The sequence below is a fragment of the Tauraco erythrolophus genome, chromosome 29 (genome assembly GCF_009769465.1).
Source record: "Tauraco erythrolophus isolate bTauEry1 chromosome 29, bTauEry1.pri, whole genome shotgun sequence".
NCBI lineage: Eukaryota > Metazoa > Chordata > Aves > Musophagiformes > Musophagidae > Tauraco > Tauraco erythrolophus.
Window position 1 is genome coordinate 67393 of NC_141493.1, and position 16226 is coordinate 83618.

At 41.2% G+C, this 16226-nt stretch overlaps 1 protein-coding gene across 2 annotated transcripts in view; it reads left to right on the forward strand.

The window, feature by feature from the left end:
- Positions 1–3465: 3465 nt before the first annotated feature.
- Positions 3466–16226, forward strand: part of KAT6A (lysine acetyltransferase 6A) — a 46365-nt gene continuing 33604 nt past the window's right edge. For both annotated transcript variants that reach the window (XM_086628200.1, XM_086628201.1), the window contains exons 1-3: positions 3466–3554; positions 5380–5429; positions 5533–6303. In XM_086628200.1, coding sequence (XP_086484326.1) covers positions 5701–6303 — 603 coding nt within the window. In that variant the 5' untranslated portion in view covers positions 3466–3554; positions 5380–5429; positions 5533–5700. The remainder of the gene's footprint in view (positions 3555–5379; positions 5430–5532; positions 6304–16226) is intronic.

The window sequence follows — 16226 nt, forward strand, 5'->3', positions numbered from 1 at the left end:
AGGCAGATGCCATTACAGATAATTTTCCAATTTTACTACTCTGCCGGGAACAAACATAAACAGAAAACCAATGAAAAATAAGCCCTTCCTATCCCATACAAGCTTTTTCACACGGGAAGGAAGGTGACTTCCTGCTGGTCAGGACTGCTGCATAAGCATTGAAAGACTCTGGTCTGCGCTTTTGCGACTAACTATGCTTCACCATCGTGGGCAAATCTTTTAAGCAGTGATACCACCAAGTAGTCAAGATGAGTAAGCTGAATGGACTCGTTATGTCTATAATGCAAAAAAAAATGCACAGGTCAGAGTTCATATTAGATGTATTTTCTATTGATATGTTGTAGCTATTTTTCCCAAAAATGGGGCAGAAGTCAGTTTATTTACTCTGACATTACCTTTAAATACTACTGTATGTGTACATGCTGATTGAAATTATTAGATAATTCAACATGCACTAGATGAGCTTTTCGCTATAGCAGAAAATAATGGAGAAATGACCAATATATTAATTTTTTATGGTCATGATTTGCATCAAATGCATTTTTTAAACATCAAATAATATTTTTAATGTCTAATTCAAATTACTGTAATGAATTACACATTTGAGAGCAATAAAGGGGTAATAATTTGTCATTTAATTACAGCACTTCTAAATTTAAAACAATTATTCATGATTTTAATATAATCACTTTTAACACAAAGGTATTGTAAAGATTATTGTTATCAGTCTGTGAGGCTCCTGGACACTATATTGCTGGGAGTCATATAGGTATCACAAACAGAAAGCCGCAGCACATAGTTAAATAGATCAACAACATAAAGCCTTTATACATTTGTTTCTCTGAGAAACTCAAACATTTCTGGTTTTAACCTGAACTTTAAAATGAAAAGTCATGGGATATGTCTTTCCAATACAGGCATTTCTTTTTTGTCTGATGAAAAGCAATTCAGTTTTGACTGTATGATACAATGTTTAAAAACTGCCATTTCCCTCTGACTGCTTGCACCCATCATCAAAATTTTAATATTTTGCATAGCTCATTACATTGCCACTTCTGTATTTCCTATGGTTACCTCAGTTTCTTTAGCCATCAAGAACACTGGTGCCAATACAAAAGCAACCATAGGGTAATTAATTATTTCTGCACACCAAAGGAAAAGGTTCTCGAGGGAAAAGAGAAATATGTTTCTGCTTTGAAATCAGACAGGTTTATTAAAATATCTTACTGGCACCTACAGAGAACAATTTGCAGTTACACCACTGTTTACTGCTGCAGAAGTGCTGCCTGGCTGCTTCCAAACTGTTACCACAAAGATCATGTTTTGTTCTGAAAGTCAGTCTCCATAGTGGCTCAGGAGCTTATATAAACTGGAACCTAAAAGGAGAACATGGAAGAAGATGCTGCCAAAATAGAATTTCATTTTGCTGGTTAATTTACTGACAGCCTGAAAACTGCTCATTGAAAGGTACAATGCTTCAGTGACAGTACATGAACTTCCAGAGAAACCTAAGCACAGTCAACAAGCAATGCTACAAAACGGTGTTGCCAAAGCATGCACTGTCTTTATGATAAAACAATTCCTTATCATCTGTAGTTTGTCATATGCAGGATTTCTGACTATTAGAATAATAACTGTTAGCCTGTGCTGTGAAAATAAAAGAGAGCTTAGAAGAAAACAGGCCATTTTTTTTATTTATAACAGGCAACAAAACCAATTAATTTTGCAAGCCTGCTAATAATAACCTACTGTCAATTTTGAAACAGAACAGAGTCTACAGACTGATACTCTGTGTTGTAGGAACACAACTGGGTTTCATCGTTATATGCTTGAACCCTCTTAGTCTTACTTTACTTTCTTATCTGGAAATTACATTTATATCTCAATATAATGTGCTTTTCTGAATATAGCACCACAGCCTTGTAATTTAAGGCTCTGGAAGCCATGCAGCATAGAACCACTTGAATTTTGAAGATTCAGGAAGAGGTGGGAGAAGAGATTAATTTGGAGGGAGAATCCAGCTCTGACAGGACAAGGCCAGACCTCTATCGTCTACATGGCAGAAACAGAACTGATTGTACAGTACCTTGTACAACAGCATCTCGAACTCGGCTTCAAGTGATAAGTAATTCATTGAGAACATTTAACTTTTGCACTGAAAAACCTATTCTGTTGAAATATCAAAAGAGTTCCTCTTGCTCAAAAGAGCAATGCCATTCAGAAAACATGAGTTTGGTGTATCAACTGTCTCCACAGTGTTTCTTCAGATTTTTTTTTTTCTTTTCTAAAAAGGGAAGCTAACATGAAACTTTACACAAGAGTTGCACTTGAAGGCAATGGTGAAAAATGTCTACTTTATAGTGTGTACACACAACTGGTAAACTGAGCCAGAGGTCAGAAAAGGTTAGAGAATTGCATGCAGCACATAGCCATTCAGAATGGGTAACAAAATGAGAGTCTTTCAATCAAATATAACCTAGACAAGAACACTGTAAAATGAGAATTTGCTCTTTGCTCATTTCTGCCAATTTTAAGCACATTAGTCCGACGTTCTAGCTCTGCAGAGCAGAAGAGAACCATGCTGTTCCGCCCCTTAGACACGGGTGGACCTCTGTTCTCCGACAGCCCGCTCTTGATCTCAGTAACAGCGCTGCGGGGCCAAGGCCGAAGTGCCGAGATAGCTCCCAAGTTATTTCCGTGTAGAACGGCTAATGTTTTGGCAGCGTATTTTTCCTCTACAAACTAAAACGTATCGAAAATGTCAGAAAGTTACACAAATTACCTCACAAAGATGCGTAAGCACAGAGCAGACCTTAAACGCGCGCAGCTGAGAGGCACGGGCAAGGCATCCTCGCTCTCCAAGCTACCTGGTCCCGTTACTGCAGAGTTCGACATCACGTCGGCACCTTTAAGTCGGAAAAACTCAGAGTCACTCTTCCAAGCGCAGCCTTAGTCAGGCCTAAGCGATGGATTTCCTGCGTTACAGGTTATACCCAGAGCGCGACCGCCCAAGCCCTCCCGCCGTTCCTGCCCGGCCCTCGGCGGTCGGAGCAGCCGGCAGCTATACCCTCGGCCGCAGCCCCGCGGTTTCGGAGCGCACCCCACAGCCGCAGCGAGACAGCCGCGTCGGCGGCCGCTCTCGCAGCTCCCGCCACAGCGCTGCTTCCAGTCAGCCTCCACCGCGCGCCACCGTCTTCCCGCTCCGGCCCCACGCCCTGCGCACATGGCGACGCAGACCGCCCTCGGCAGCTGGCCCCGCGGCAGCGGCCCGGCCGCTCAGGCCGCCCGACGAGCAGCCCCGCCTCTCCCTGCCGCGCGCTCCCGCCGCGGGCCCGGTGTGCCGCAGCACCCACCGCCGCGGCTCTTCCCGGCGGCGGCCGCTCCCGCCCCGCCGCGCTGTTCCCCGCGCGCGCCCCCGCCCGCCGCGGGCTGTTCCCCTCCCACGCCCCCTCCCCCCGCCGCAGAGCTCCGGACCCAAGATGGCCGCCGTGTCAGTTTCGGGCTTCGCCGCCGTCCGGCCTATGCCTCTCGGTTCCCGTCTCTCGCAGGCCTCGGTAAGTAGCGCTGGCGGCACCACCCCGGCTCGGGTGCCCGGTGCCAAGGAACTCGGGGACAGGCGGCTGGCGAGCTCCGTGGCCCGGGGAAGAGGAAGGCCCGCTGGGTGCTCCAGGCTCGCGGCCTGTTCCGGCCCCGCCGCCGCTCTGCGCCAGGCCCAGACCCGGCCGCCCGCTCCCCTGGGGCCCGCCAGGCCTACACCCTGGGGACGCGGCGTCTACGGCACGGCGCGGATGAGGCGGGCGATGCAGGCCAGGGAGTCGCGGGCTGAGCTCCTCTGTCTCTGACTCGAGAGGAGTGCGGCTGAGGCGGGCGCGGGCCTGGGCCCGGCCGAACCCGTACGGGGAGCCGGGCTGCACTGCCCGTCTCGGGGGGGGGGAAGGACGGCGTGCAGCCCGCCTAGCTGTTGGGGCTGCGGCCTGCGCCCCGTTTCTCCTGATTCCGCTGGTGCGAGGCTCTCGACTGAGGCACTTGCGCCCCTCGGGGCGCCGTGTGCGGGGCCCGTCCGGGGTAGGGATGGGGACGAGCGGTAGCAGGTGCAGGGGCCGCTTGTCAGGCAGAGAGCGAGCGAGCGAGCCGGCGTTGGGACCGTCCCGGTATCGCCCCAGCCTGGCCGGGCGGTTACGTAACGTCCTGCGCACGGAGCTCCGCCGGGGACAGCGCACCGCGTCCTCCCTGGCCCCGAGCTCGGGGCGTGCTGGGGCGCCCTGGGAGCACAGCCTCGCTTTGCTAGGCAGACCAGTCTCGAGGACCATATTTCTCTTTACCTCTGTTGTTTGTGGGGTAAAAGAACTCTAGGCAAGCACTGCATCCTTTCTGGTCTAAACAGTAGTTCTGAATCTTTCCAGTATTGGCTGGATGGAGCTGTGCGATTGAGTCTGATGTCTTTATGCAAATGTGTCCTGCGTGTTGATAAATTCTTCAGTACTTACTAGAAAGCAGAATGGCAGAACTGTGTTGACAACTAGCTTGTGACTAAGATTTAGTGGGCAGAAAATTATTATTCCTTGTAATAATTTATAAATCCTTCTTGGTTAGTGTACTTTTGCAGTAGAACTTCAGCACAGCATACTGTTACCACACGTACGAAAAGCCTTTGTTAAAGACAACTAAAGGCCTTGAAGTAGAGGCTGCTACCCTTCTGTCTGCATCTTTAATTAGCAGTGTCATAAGCATTCCTTCTTCATTGTGTATGGTCACCTGTTACTTTGTCCTCAAGTGTTTTCACTATGCTTCATCTGTACTGAGGATTATAATATTGTATTCTTCTTTTCTACAGTCTCTGAAAGTGGAACATTTAATTACAATCTCCAGCTGAGTTTTTTCACTTTTTTTTCTTGATGGAACAACTGTCATAGCTTTTCTTAGCAGGAGGGAATCAGACCTATGATTACACTCCTGGAAAAGCTCTGAAAGTTTCTTGCGGTTTGCTCAAGGCTTTTAGCTATTCCTACTGCTTTCTATGGAAGTTTCAGGCAGTGTCTTCCATGTGCAAAAATGAAGAGAGCTACTGCTTTTTTAAGATCTTTGTTGGGAGTTATTTTTCCTCCCAAATATTAATTTAGGATGTGTTCAGCAATAATATAAAACTTGGTATAGAATTTATACTGACTTACGGATTGAAATAAAAAGGGCATGCTTTTTTTCTCTGTTAAAAAGACTTTGGTTTTTTGCTGTTGTTAGTAGTGAAGATAAAACCTTTAGTTCTTACTTCAGTGTTTCAAAACTGCTATGCGTTTAATGAATTAATGTTGGCTGCTAATTTTTTTCTTTTTTTTTCTCTAACCATTCTTTGGAAATGTCTCTCTTCTTGTTTTCTCACAGGCCTAATGTTACAGTTTTTCTGATTGTGAGTGTGCAGACCAGATGCTGAGGTGAGATCTTTATACCTTTACAGAAAAACTTTCTCTGAAGTGATTATGGGATTTATTGGAAAGAATGAGGAAATTTCTGATTGTTTTTCTTTCCTCTCTGCAGTGTGAAAACAAATAATGTTTGAGAAAGGAGGAGTAATTCAGAACAGGAAACACGTATGCTATGGTTAGCTGGTTCCCATCATTCGAGAATCTGTTTTCTCATTGTGTGAAACTTGTTCAGCATCGGGATAAAGGATAACGACTCTATGGATATACAGAATTCTTCACCATGGTAAAACTCGCCAACCCGCTGTATACAGAGTGGATTTTGGAGGCAATCAAAAAGGTAAAGAAGCAAAAACAGCGTCCTTCAGAGGAGAGGATATGCAATGCAGTGTCGTCTTCGCACGGTTTGGACCGCAAAACTGTTCTGGAACAGTTGGAGTTGAGTGTTAAAGACGGAACTATTTTAAAAGTCTCCAACAAGGGTCTCAACTCCTACAAGGATCCTGATAATCCTGGGAGAATAGCACTTCCAAAGCCTCGGAACCATGGCAAGTTGGATGGTAAACCAAATGTGGACTGGAATAAACTTATCAAACGGGCAATCGAGGGCTTGGCCGAGTCTAGTGGCTCATCCTTGAAGAACATCGAGCGCTTTCTGAAAGGTCAGAAAGATGTGTCTGCATTATTTGGGGGTGGCGCTGCCTCCATTTTTCACCAGCAATTGCGATTAGCTGTCAAACGTGCTGTTGGCCATGGAAGGCTCCTTAAAGATGGACCTCTGTACCAACTCAACACTAAAGCAACCACTAATGCTGATGGGAAGGAGAGTTTTGAGTCTCTTTCCTGTCTCCCTCCAGTGTGTCTCCTTCCCCACGAAAAGGATAAGGTAAGATCCACTTTACATGGGCATTTTCTTGTGGTTGATGAAATGTATCAATACAGAGTTGCAATTTGAGGTCGATGATTTGTTTAACTTGCATCTTGTAGGTTAGAAATTACTAATTTGCATTTAGGATCCTACTGTGTCCGAATTTCTAAGTGTGATCAGAGGAAGCATAATAGATTGTAACTTGTACTTTGGACCTGAAAACTGGAAATGAACTACTGTGGGGAATTTACCTCTTAACTCTACTGTATGGTTGAGCTGAATGTATGATAACAGACTTACTATAGTTATGTTAGGAAAACATAGGAAAGTAAGCCTCCTCATTTTAAAGAGAGGTGGATTTGCAAAGCAAACTTGAGATAATCTCTTATTTTCACACTTTTGTTTGACTGCCACTTCGACTTCCTATTTGAATACAGATAACATAGTGAAGCGCTGATTGCCACCTAATGCTGATGTAGAGGCTTTCTTTGTGCCCAGTGAAGTAATCACTTTCTGTCCCAGAACAGTTGTGAAATAAGAAGAAAAGGTGTATAGGATATAGCAGTTGAAAATAAGAGTGAAATCAGAGGATGTAGAGAGCATGGAAACGCTGGAATGAACCCTCATGGACTTCTATTCTCTTTTGTGTGCCTCCCCCACCCTTCTTAAATATAGTTCATTATACAGACTGAAGTATTTTTCTGTTATTTTCTCTTATTGTTATGCTTTTTTCTCCCTCCTTTCTTCCATCCTTCTGCACACTTGAGGTCTTTGACCCCCCCCCTCCAACCTCAAGATGAAGTTGTTGGAGTAAAATTCATACCCAATCAGTTATCTTTCCTGTCCTTGTGTTACTGTGGAAGCAGAGTAAAACGGAAGCTTATGTTCGTTTATGGAAGACCAATTTGCTAGTAATTCATATCTTTACACTGCTAGTCTCCAGGACTTCTAGAATGTGAAAATTATTTTTTCTATCCATAACAGATATGTTTTTCAGCAGCATTGGAAATGTTTTGTTGTTGTAAATACGCTCTTCAGGGATGAGTTCTTTGAGTGCGTGCTGCTCATGTTTTTTAAAGTCAGCTTCACCGTCTGGTGAGAGGGCTGCTTTATGTTTTATTAGAGTTTGAAGACTTAAAACTACTGTAGGAGTCTTCTGCATTAAAAAAATAAATAAATCTGCACAGCTGCTGTATCACCAGTAAAGTTTCTCTGAAGTTCTCCTTGAACTGTAGGACCTCTACTGTGGACACAGTACTTAACTAGTCAGTGTTGTGGGCTGGTGGAACGTAGGAAGTAAGTATTACTATACTGAAAATTCCAGCAGCTTTCTCCATCCTTTTTTTCAAATGTTCTGTCTACAAATATTTCCTATGTACTTCTCCAGCTATATCTATAACCAGTATAGCTGTAAAATGGTATGAAAACTGGATGTAAACAAGTCTAGCACATGAGGCTAGTAATTGATTGAGAGTGGTAACAGTGGAAAATATTAGCTGTGCATATTATTATTAACACAGTATGTTCCGCAGCTTATTCAGTCGTAATGTGCCAAAACTCAGGACCAGCTTGATATTCTTTCAGATGAAGTGTTCCCTGGGATTTTCTTAAAATGGGATATATCAGAGTGGTGAATGATAACGTGGGTTACTATAAATACTGAATTTGGTCTGAGGTTTGTTTTTTGTTCCCTGGAAAAATGTGTGTCAAGTTCTCGTGTGTGCGTAAATATAAAGACATGCACGTGTACATGTATGTGCGGTTTGAGCTGTTAGATACGCTCCCTAATTCATTTCCACCTGCTCACATCTGAGCAGCTTGAACACTAAAAGGATCGTTAGTAACACTAGAATGCACAGTAGCTATAATAAGTTTTGCAAGGAATTTCTTCAATAAATTCTTCTGGGTTTTTTTGGTGGTTTTTTTTTTTTTGGTGTGTGTTTTAAACTAACATCCTAGATTTCTGCTCTTCGTGTACAGTCCCTGCGGTATAATTCATGCTGAGTTTCATACTAGTTTCTTAAGTCATTTTGAAAACATGATATTAAAACATCTATGTAGATTCTACCAACATTAATTGAATAGCAAGTCAGTGGAAGCCAGATCTGTGGGGGGGGTTTTTTGTTTGTCTTGTGTATGTGTGTTTTTGTTGTTGTTTTTTAATGCAGGCACTATGTGATAATCTTCCTTCACTCTACTGTTTTGTGTTAAATCTTAGCCAGTTATGCAGATGCAAAAGGCTTATTATACTGTAGTGATTTTCTTGACTTAATGGGTTCTTGAAAGCGGTGAGGGATTTTTTTGGGTTGGGGTTTTTTTGGAAGGTTCCTTCTTTTCTTTAATGGAATTATTCAGTACAGATTCTTTGGGAGTATTGTGACAATGTTTCTCTTGATTCTTAGAAGAGTCTTGGCAACAACATGAACAAAAGGTCAACCTCCCAAACCCCTAATGACCTGTCTCATTTGCTGTTAATCTGTTATCCTTGCATTGTTTGACCTTTACCATTCATTTAAGAACTCTCCGTGTATCATATGATCCAAATTTATGAATCTTAAACATGTAATATTTCTTCCTTTCATTTGTTCAAATGCAGCTTCCACTCAGCTGCAAGTGCTTACCTGTCTGTTGGATGGTAGTGTCACTTTCTTTAGATGCCTAGAAGTGAACATTCAGTTCTGGATATTTTCCTGTGTATTATGAAACTGACTGCCTTGCGGGAGGTCTACAAAAGTTGTGGCTTAAATTTTTTAAACAGAGTAAACGTAAAGCAGCCTGACAGAAGCTTTGTTTAGTAAATATTACTTGCTTTTTTCAGATCTTATTTTTTGTCTCAGTGTTCTGTGAATACCACGTTCTGGTGTTCAAGGGCAAAAAAACCTGGCAAGCTTTTAGAAGGTAGTAATGACATGCTGCTGACATTACAGTTTTGAAATCCCTGAACTAAAAACACTACTTGAGTGAAAACAAACAGAAAAAACAACCTGCTGATGGGCAGAGCTCATTGCTGAAATCTGCTTATCTGTTAGTGAGGATGGCTGACAAAGAGTTGTCTTAAATTTCAGTTTTAAGCCTCTGTGTGCCTTCACTTGTGTAGGCTTTAGGGAAGTGGCCTTTATTTTCAGTTTCCTGTAGTTTAGAAGCTAAAATGGGAATTGCAGTTAAGAGCTATTTTTGCATTCCGTGTGATGTTTTGGACTAAATGCTGTGCTTCACTTTGGTGTTGTTTCTGTGATAGGTGATAGACTGGTAAGATTCACAATGCGTATCCCTGTTGTGGGAAGAAAGGAGGGGGTGGTGGCAAATTGTTGTAATACCTAAAAGTAAAGGGAGTTCATACTGAAATTGTAATGAAAAAGAAGACGATTGGGTTACTACCTCTTGGGTAAGTATGAGGCAAACACTATCCCTTCAACATAGCTGGAAGTGAGGGAGTGTAGATGTCAGGCCTCCCACATTAGGTCAGCTGAAGTCCACCGTGCATCAGTGACATCTGTAGGGAACGAGCAACACTGTGCAAGCTAGACTCTGAAATAAGTAATCACGCTGTCACAGTGCAATTTCTATAGTAAAGCCCTGATCGAATATGTATGAAAGATGTCTTCAAAGTATAACTGTCACTTCTGTTTCATGTGTAGTTAGCATATTTGCAGACTAAACCAGGATTTTTACTTGTTAATTTTTTTTTTTTTCTTGAGGAGAAATTGCTGTATGGTAGTATTTGTTCAGATAAACAGTTGTTTCTTGAAACTTCCTACTAATTATTATTTTTAAAAGTGCCTTTTCTGAGATGGGAGAAAAAAAATTATTTTGTGCTGCTTTGAAAGCTATAATTTATCTTTAGATGAATGCCATGTATCTTTAGATAGCTGAGGGCAGAATCTTTTTGTTATCTTTATAAAAACTCAACAGAATAAACAATTGATACTGTTTTAACATATACTGGCTATTGAGATGTCTTTGGGAATAGAAAGACTTGACATGAGTATGCAGAAAAAACTTAGTATCTTGATGAAATTTTCTGGGATGTTTCACCACCACTCGATTGGGTTTTTAGATTTGTTTTTGTTTGTTGTTATTGTTGTTGGTGGTGATTGGGGCAGGTGCTGTAGAGATGATTTAGGAAGTTAATTTTATTTGTACTGGCACCTTGCATCTCTGCCAGAGGTTACCATAGCCATTGCAAAGACAAAGCAAGTGGTGTTTTGCTCCTCAACTGCTGTGGTTTGTAGCCCAGTTTATTACTATTAAATAAAATTGTTGGTTTAAGTTAATGTTCTGTGTTGTGAAATTCAGCTGATGCTGGAGGGAGAGAATCTCCAGTGAAGGGACAGAGAGGGCAGCTCAGGGCGGTAGCCTTTTTAGCCATCTCTGTTGTGAACTGGCACATCATCAGAGGCCTTGGTTATGTGCTGTGGAGCTGGCCGTGCAGCCTGCTATACGTTTCTTTTATCTGTACCACTAACGTCTGTATCTCTTCGCTTGCTTTTTGGCACAAAAGTTGGGTTGCGTTTGCCAGACAGAGAGACTGATTTCTCTCTCTTATAGGCACTTAGTTTGAAACACTCTATTTGTGCTTTGAAACCTGAAAAGTAACAAGTGTCTGATGCTTATGTATGGCTATCAAATGCATAATATATATTTAATTGTGGGATAACTTTGTTGTGAGGTTTTTGTTGGTTTTTTTTTGTTATTTTGTTGGGTTTTTTCCCAGTTCTATTGAAACAGAAGATCTCACTGAATCTATGTTGGTCTGGAAAGCCCTGAGTTGTCTTCCTGAACAGTTCTCATTGGTACAGTAGCCTTTATTCGTAAGGCTATGATACCTAGTAGTTCAAATCATATTGTGTTGGCACTGTACAAAAGCATAACTCAAAAGTATCTTGTTTTGGAAAGTTGACATTTAGTGTGAAATAAGACAATGCTTATGAGATGGAGAGCATAAGATAATGCTATCTATGTAACAAATAAAAGTCATGGTATATTAGGTACATTCTGAAAACTTTAATCATGTCTTTTAGTCATTACAAAACAAACGCATTCATGATTTTGAGATTACAAAAAATTACGACTGTGTATTGTGGCAGTACTTACTGCAGGGTATATCTTCCTTTGGAATCATTCAGCATGATTTTAAAATTGGGTAGTATGACGGTCAAGCTAGAAGGAGGAACCCAGCCACAGCTTAAACGCTAGCTTTAGTCAAAAACCAGTGAAGATGTGGGAGATCAGAATGTAGTACTTGTATAAAAGTCCAGGCAAACTGTGTTACTTTATTAATGCAGCAGTTTTTGATAAGTGCTAAAGCTGAAGTGTATTGTTTCACTACCTTGTACGTTCTGTTTATCCATTTACTGTCAACAAAAATAGTAATAATATGTTTAACAAATAGGAATTAAAGGTACCGTTTGTGTGGTCTATGCATGATTTTTTGTAGTATGACTACAATTAACAAGTACTGTTTAATAGTTAATATAATGCTACTACAATGCAAGAATTACAGCACTACTATAAGACTACTACAGTACAGTAATATTTAGTCCTGTTTAAGAGCAAAGAGCTCTTTCCTAGTACATTGTTGTGAGGAACCAAGCTATGGTAAGGTGCAGGTCTGAAGGCTGGAAGCACTAGATAAAGACAGCTTGCTCTGCATTTGTTTTTTTGACACTTGTTACAGAAGACAGGTTAAAAGAATTGTAAGATTTTTTTGTAAAATTGTTGTTACTAAAAAAAACCCAAACCCATTAACATGACAGCTAACTGAAGGAGAAGTTGAAATAATTGATGTGCATGTTGGATGTTTCCAGAGCATTTTAAATTTGATCTCAGGACAACAGTAGGACTGTTTTTTCACAATTGAAAAGAAAATACAGATGGTACTAATTGATCTCCATTTGCACTCTCCTTGAAACTGTCTTTTATGTCAGATAAAACTGGATATGGCTGTAGCAACCTTTAATTAAATATCTCAATATTGTCCTGCAGTACAGCTAAGAGTATAAGAACAAAATTCTGGAAGTGCTTCTTGGGAAAAAAAAATGAGGGAAACTTCTGTGGCTGAAAAATAGGAAGAATATTTGAAGCAGATTCCCTATGCTGTTGTCCTGCATGTGTTCCTTATGGCATGTCTGTTTCCTAGTTTTGTGTTATTATTTATATCTGTTGGTACTTATCAATCACTTTAACTCTGGGTTATTTTACATGCAGCACACTTTGGGCCTTCCCACTTGCAAATAATAGTTCTAGATCCCAGTGTGAGCTCACGTTTATCACCTGAAGCCAAACTTCTTGTATCTTTTTAGAAAGTTCATATGCTTTGAGGACATCATAGTTGTTTTGAAGGCCTTTAAGCATACAATAGCTATTGCTATATTGTGCCTATTTAGGTTAATAACTGTTAATTCCATGTCTTAAAGCAAAGGACTGTCCCATTACTGGTAAGGAAGTTATTCATGGATTGGTTTGTTTTGGGTGGAGTACATAAATGGTCTGCAACCAAAGCGTTGTAATTACATTTTGGGAGCTCACCCTTGCTCTCCAAGGGTGCTCTTTGGGCTTTGGCTCCCAGCTGGAGGAGGGTTAGGATTCACTCTGTTCCAGCTGGTTCTGTGGAAGAGAAGGCTGTAGTTGTATCTGAAAAAATCGTGGTTGATAACAGATGGCCTCCATCTGTACTCTAACTCTGGAAACTTAAGTGCTAAAAAATTACTTTGGACTTGATTCACTAGACTAGCGAACAGGTGAAGTAGCTCTTGGTAATAGACCAAATGTGAGCATATCAGAAATGAGACCCCACCTGAAGTACTGCTTTCAGCTCTGGGGTCTCCAGCATAAGAAGGACATGGAGCTGTTGGAGTGAGTCCAGAGGAGGCCACAAAGATAATCTGAGGGCTGGAACACCTCTGCTATGAAGACAAGCTGAGAGAGTTGGGATTGTTCTGCCTGGAGAAGTGAACACCCCAGGGAGATCTTACAGCAGGCTTCTAGTATCTAAAGGGGGCCTACAAGAAAGCTGGAGAGACTTTTTACAAGGGCCTGTAGTGATAGGACAAAGGGTAATGGCTTTAAACTGAAAGAGGGGAGATTTAGATTAGATCTAAGGAAGAAATTGTTTACAATGAGAGTGTTAAAGCACTGGAACAGGTTGCCCAGAGAAGTTGTGGATGCCTCATCCCTGGAGGCATTCAGGGCCAGGTTGGATGAGGTTTTGAGCAACCTGATCTAGTGGAAAGTGTCCCTGCTTGTGGCAGGGGGCTTGGAACTAGATGATCTTTAAGGTCCCTTCCAACCCAAACCATTCTATGATTCTGCTATCATGGACAGCTATGAATGGATGCTGTGAGATGGTGCATTTAGGGTGAAATGGTGCAGAACAATACCAAGAGGGGCTCTGGCAGTATTTGGAGTAACAGTAACCTAAAGGCAAGGTTTGTGACTGTGGGAAGACATCGGATGTTGTGATGAGTATCTATGTCAATGGGGTGCTACTGTGGAGGAAATGTTTTTAGTGGCGTTCTCTGACACAATTTCAGCAGAAGCTGAGCATAGGGTAGTTGGTTAAAAAGGAGGAGACTAGACCAATGTGTTGACTGGATCAGTCCTTTTTGTCCTGAAGATTGTTGTCAGATACAGAATGATGGATCTCTGAAGTTCGATTAATAAAGGAACCTTATTTACTACAGAGCTTTAAAGTATAGTCAGACAGGGAGGAGAGTGAATGATGTAGAACACTGCTAAATAAACAACAGCTTGATTCTAGTGTAGCTTTGTTATATAGCGAGGAAAGAAATGGCAGAGAGGAGGAGGGCCGATTATTCTATCCCTGCCCTTCTAGTTTCCCAGCAATTTTATCTTAAGTCATAGTGGTGGTGGGAAAAACAGTTAAAAAAGTATAAATACTAAATGAAATATGTCATTTTAGTTGAAAGATAGTTTCCATGTTCTTAAAATAAGTACAAATACGCAATCAACAGAAAATCTGGTAAACAAATCCTCTGTGTGACAGACTACTGAGTCCTTTGACCTCTGTCCTCTGTGGAGTAGATACGTTTTATTCGTACTTGCTGTATTAAAAGGTTTCAAACTAAATTTGTTGTAATGAGCTGTGACAAGTCATGTTAGTCTTTATTCCACCTATTTATTTTCTCTTTATTTGTTTTGTAAATCTGTCTTAATTTTTCTGTCTTCATTTTTTTCTGACTCTGTGAACACCTTTCTTTGAAACAGCTACTAATACTGCTTCAGGCAATGGATGAGAAATTGTAGCTCATTCCTTGTTTCGTTGTCCAAGAATCTGGCAGTCTTCCATTATTACTGCTACTGTGCTCTCTGGACTTGTAGTGAGATTGAAAGAAAGGAGTCCAAAAAGAATGACCCTTGCTCAGCAAACACTGTTCTGCGGACCCATGCATGAACCATGAATTCTGGGTTGAAAATACTCAATCTTCCAAGCGTGTTTCTATGAAGACCTATGAATTACTAAACCATTTAGTTATCAATACATCTATCAGTTCACTGTATTTCCGAAAACTGAATAGAGCAAATTATGGATCTTGGTACACAGCTAAATACCTGCACAAGTGTTATTAAAAATATGAGAATGGAGCTCTTCCTTTTCTGGAATCTTTGCTTTTGAATCTGTATCAGCAAGTTGATTCACCATTCTGTCTCCATTTATCCATGTGTAAAATGGAAATTACGTGAAAACTAAAGATGTTTTGAATTATAAAGGAAATAATAATTTCTATGTATTTCTCCCCATTTCTGTTAAACTGTCCTATCTAATCTTAAAAGTCCCGAAAAATGGGTGATGAATATACCATTTAGATGCATGTGTAGGTTTGACTTAATTTAAAATTCTTCAACAATATACAGCCTCTCCCAGGCATTAGGTTTCTCCACAGTCTTTGAGATTCAATCCTGGATATTTAGTAATGAGGTGATTTGTTTGGAGTGCTGGATCTCTGAACTTGTCTGGACACATAGTGAATTCCTTGAAGGTGTATGTGGAAGGAAAGAAGGTAATTCTGCTGCTCAGTGTTACAATGACTAAGCTTCAGAACCTGCTGAGCATCATTAAGGTGCATGCAAAATCTTCAGAGCAATCTCAGGAAAAAGTACATGCACTTGCCTTGTGCTGCTACTAATTTTTTATTTTTTTTTTATAATATGCATTCGTAAAAAGACAGTGACTGACTACCTCACTTCAGCACAGACTCCACCTGGCTTTGCAAATGCAAGGGACCATTGTATGGGCAATCACTCAGCAGCAGACCTCTTTGGAAAAGGTTTTATCTGCACCTATTTGGGTTTTTGCCACACTTGCTGTGTAAGAGTGCTTATGTGAGAATGATCTATGCTTGTGCAGACTGCACAGGGTGCAGTTTCTTATTTTTGTGAAGGCAGCAGTATCATGAAATGCAAACTGTTTCCAATGAGGTGAGTTAAGATTTCAGTTTGGTGTTGATTTGAAGGGTGTGTTTTGCTTTTGCAGCTGTAGAAGTCTATGACTTCTTATAAATATTATTTCATTTAAAATTGAGTGATATAATCATCTGTTGCTCCTAAGACAGCATCCTATATTTTCTTGAGAATTAGGAAGCTCGGACAAAGTATAAGAGCAAGCTTACAGGCTGTAGCTTTGGGTAAAGAAAACTTCAGTAACTTCAACTGACAGGTTCCTGAATCAGTGTCAAATTAAGGGAGTTTCTTTATACTGCAAATAAAGAAATTTGAGCCTCCCTTCCCTCCCCTTGCCTCCAGTATGCAGGCAGGAAGTCTTGGCATGTGATTGTGACATACAAATCTTGAATTGTTTTAATCTTCTGATTAGAGGACTTGTTAGTGCTGGGAAGGTTATTTAATGATTGACTGTATAAGTATTTCCAGTTGACGTTCTGTAAAGTTCTTGACATGTGCATGTCTAACAGTAAGGCAGTTTC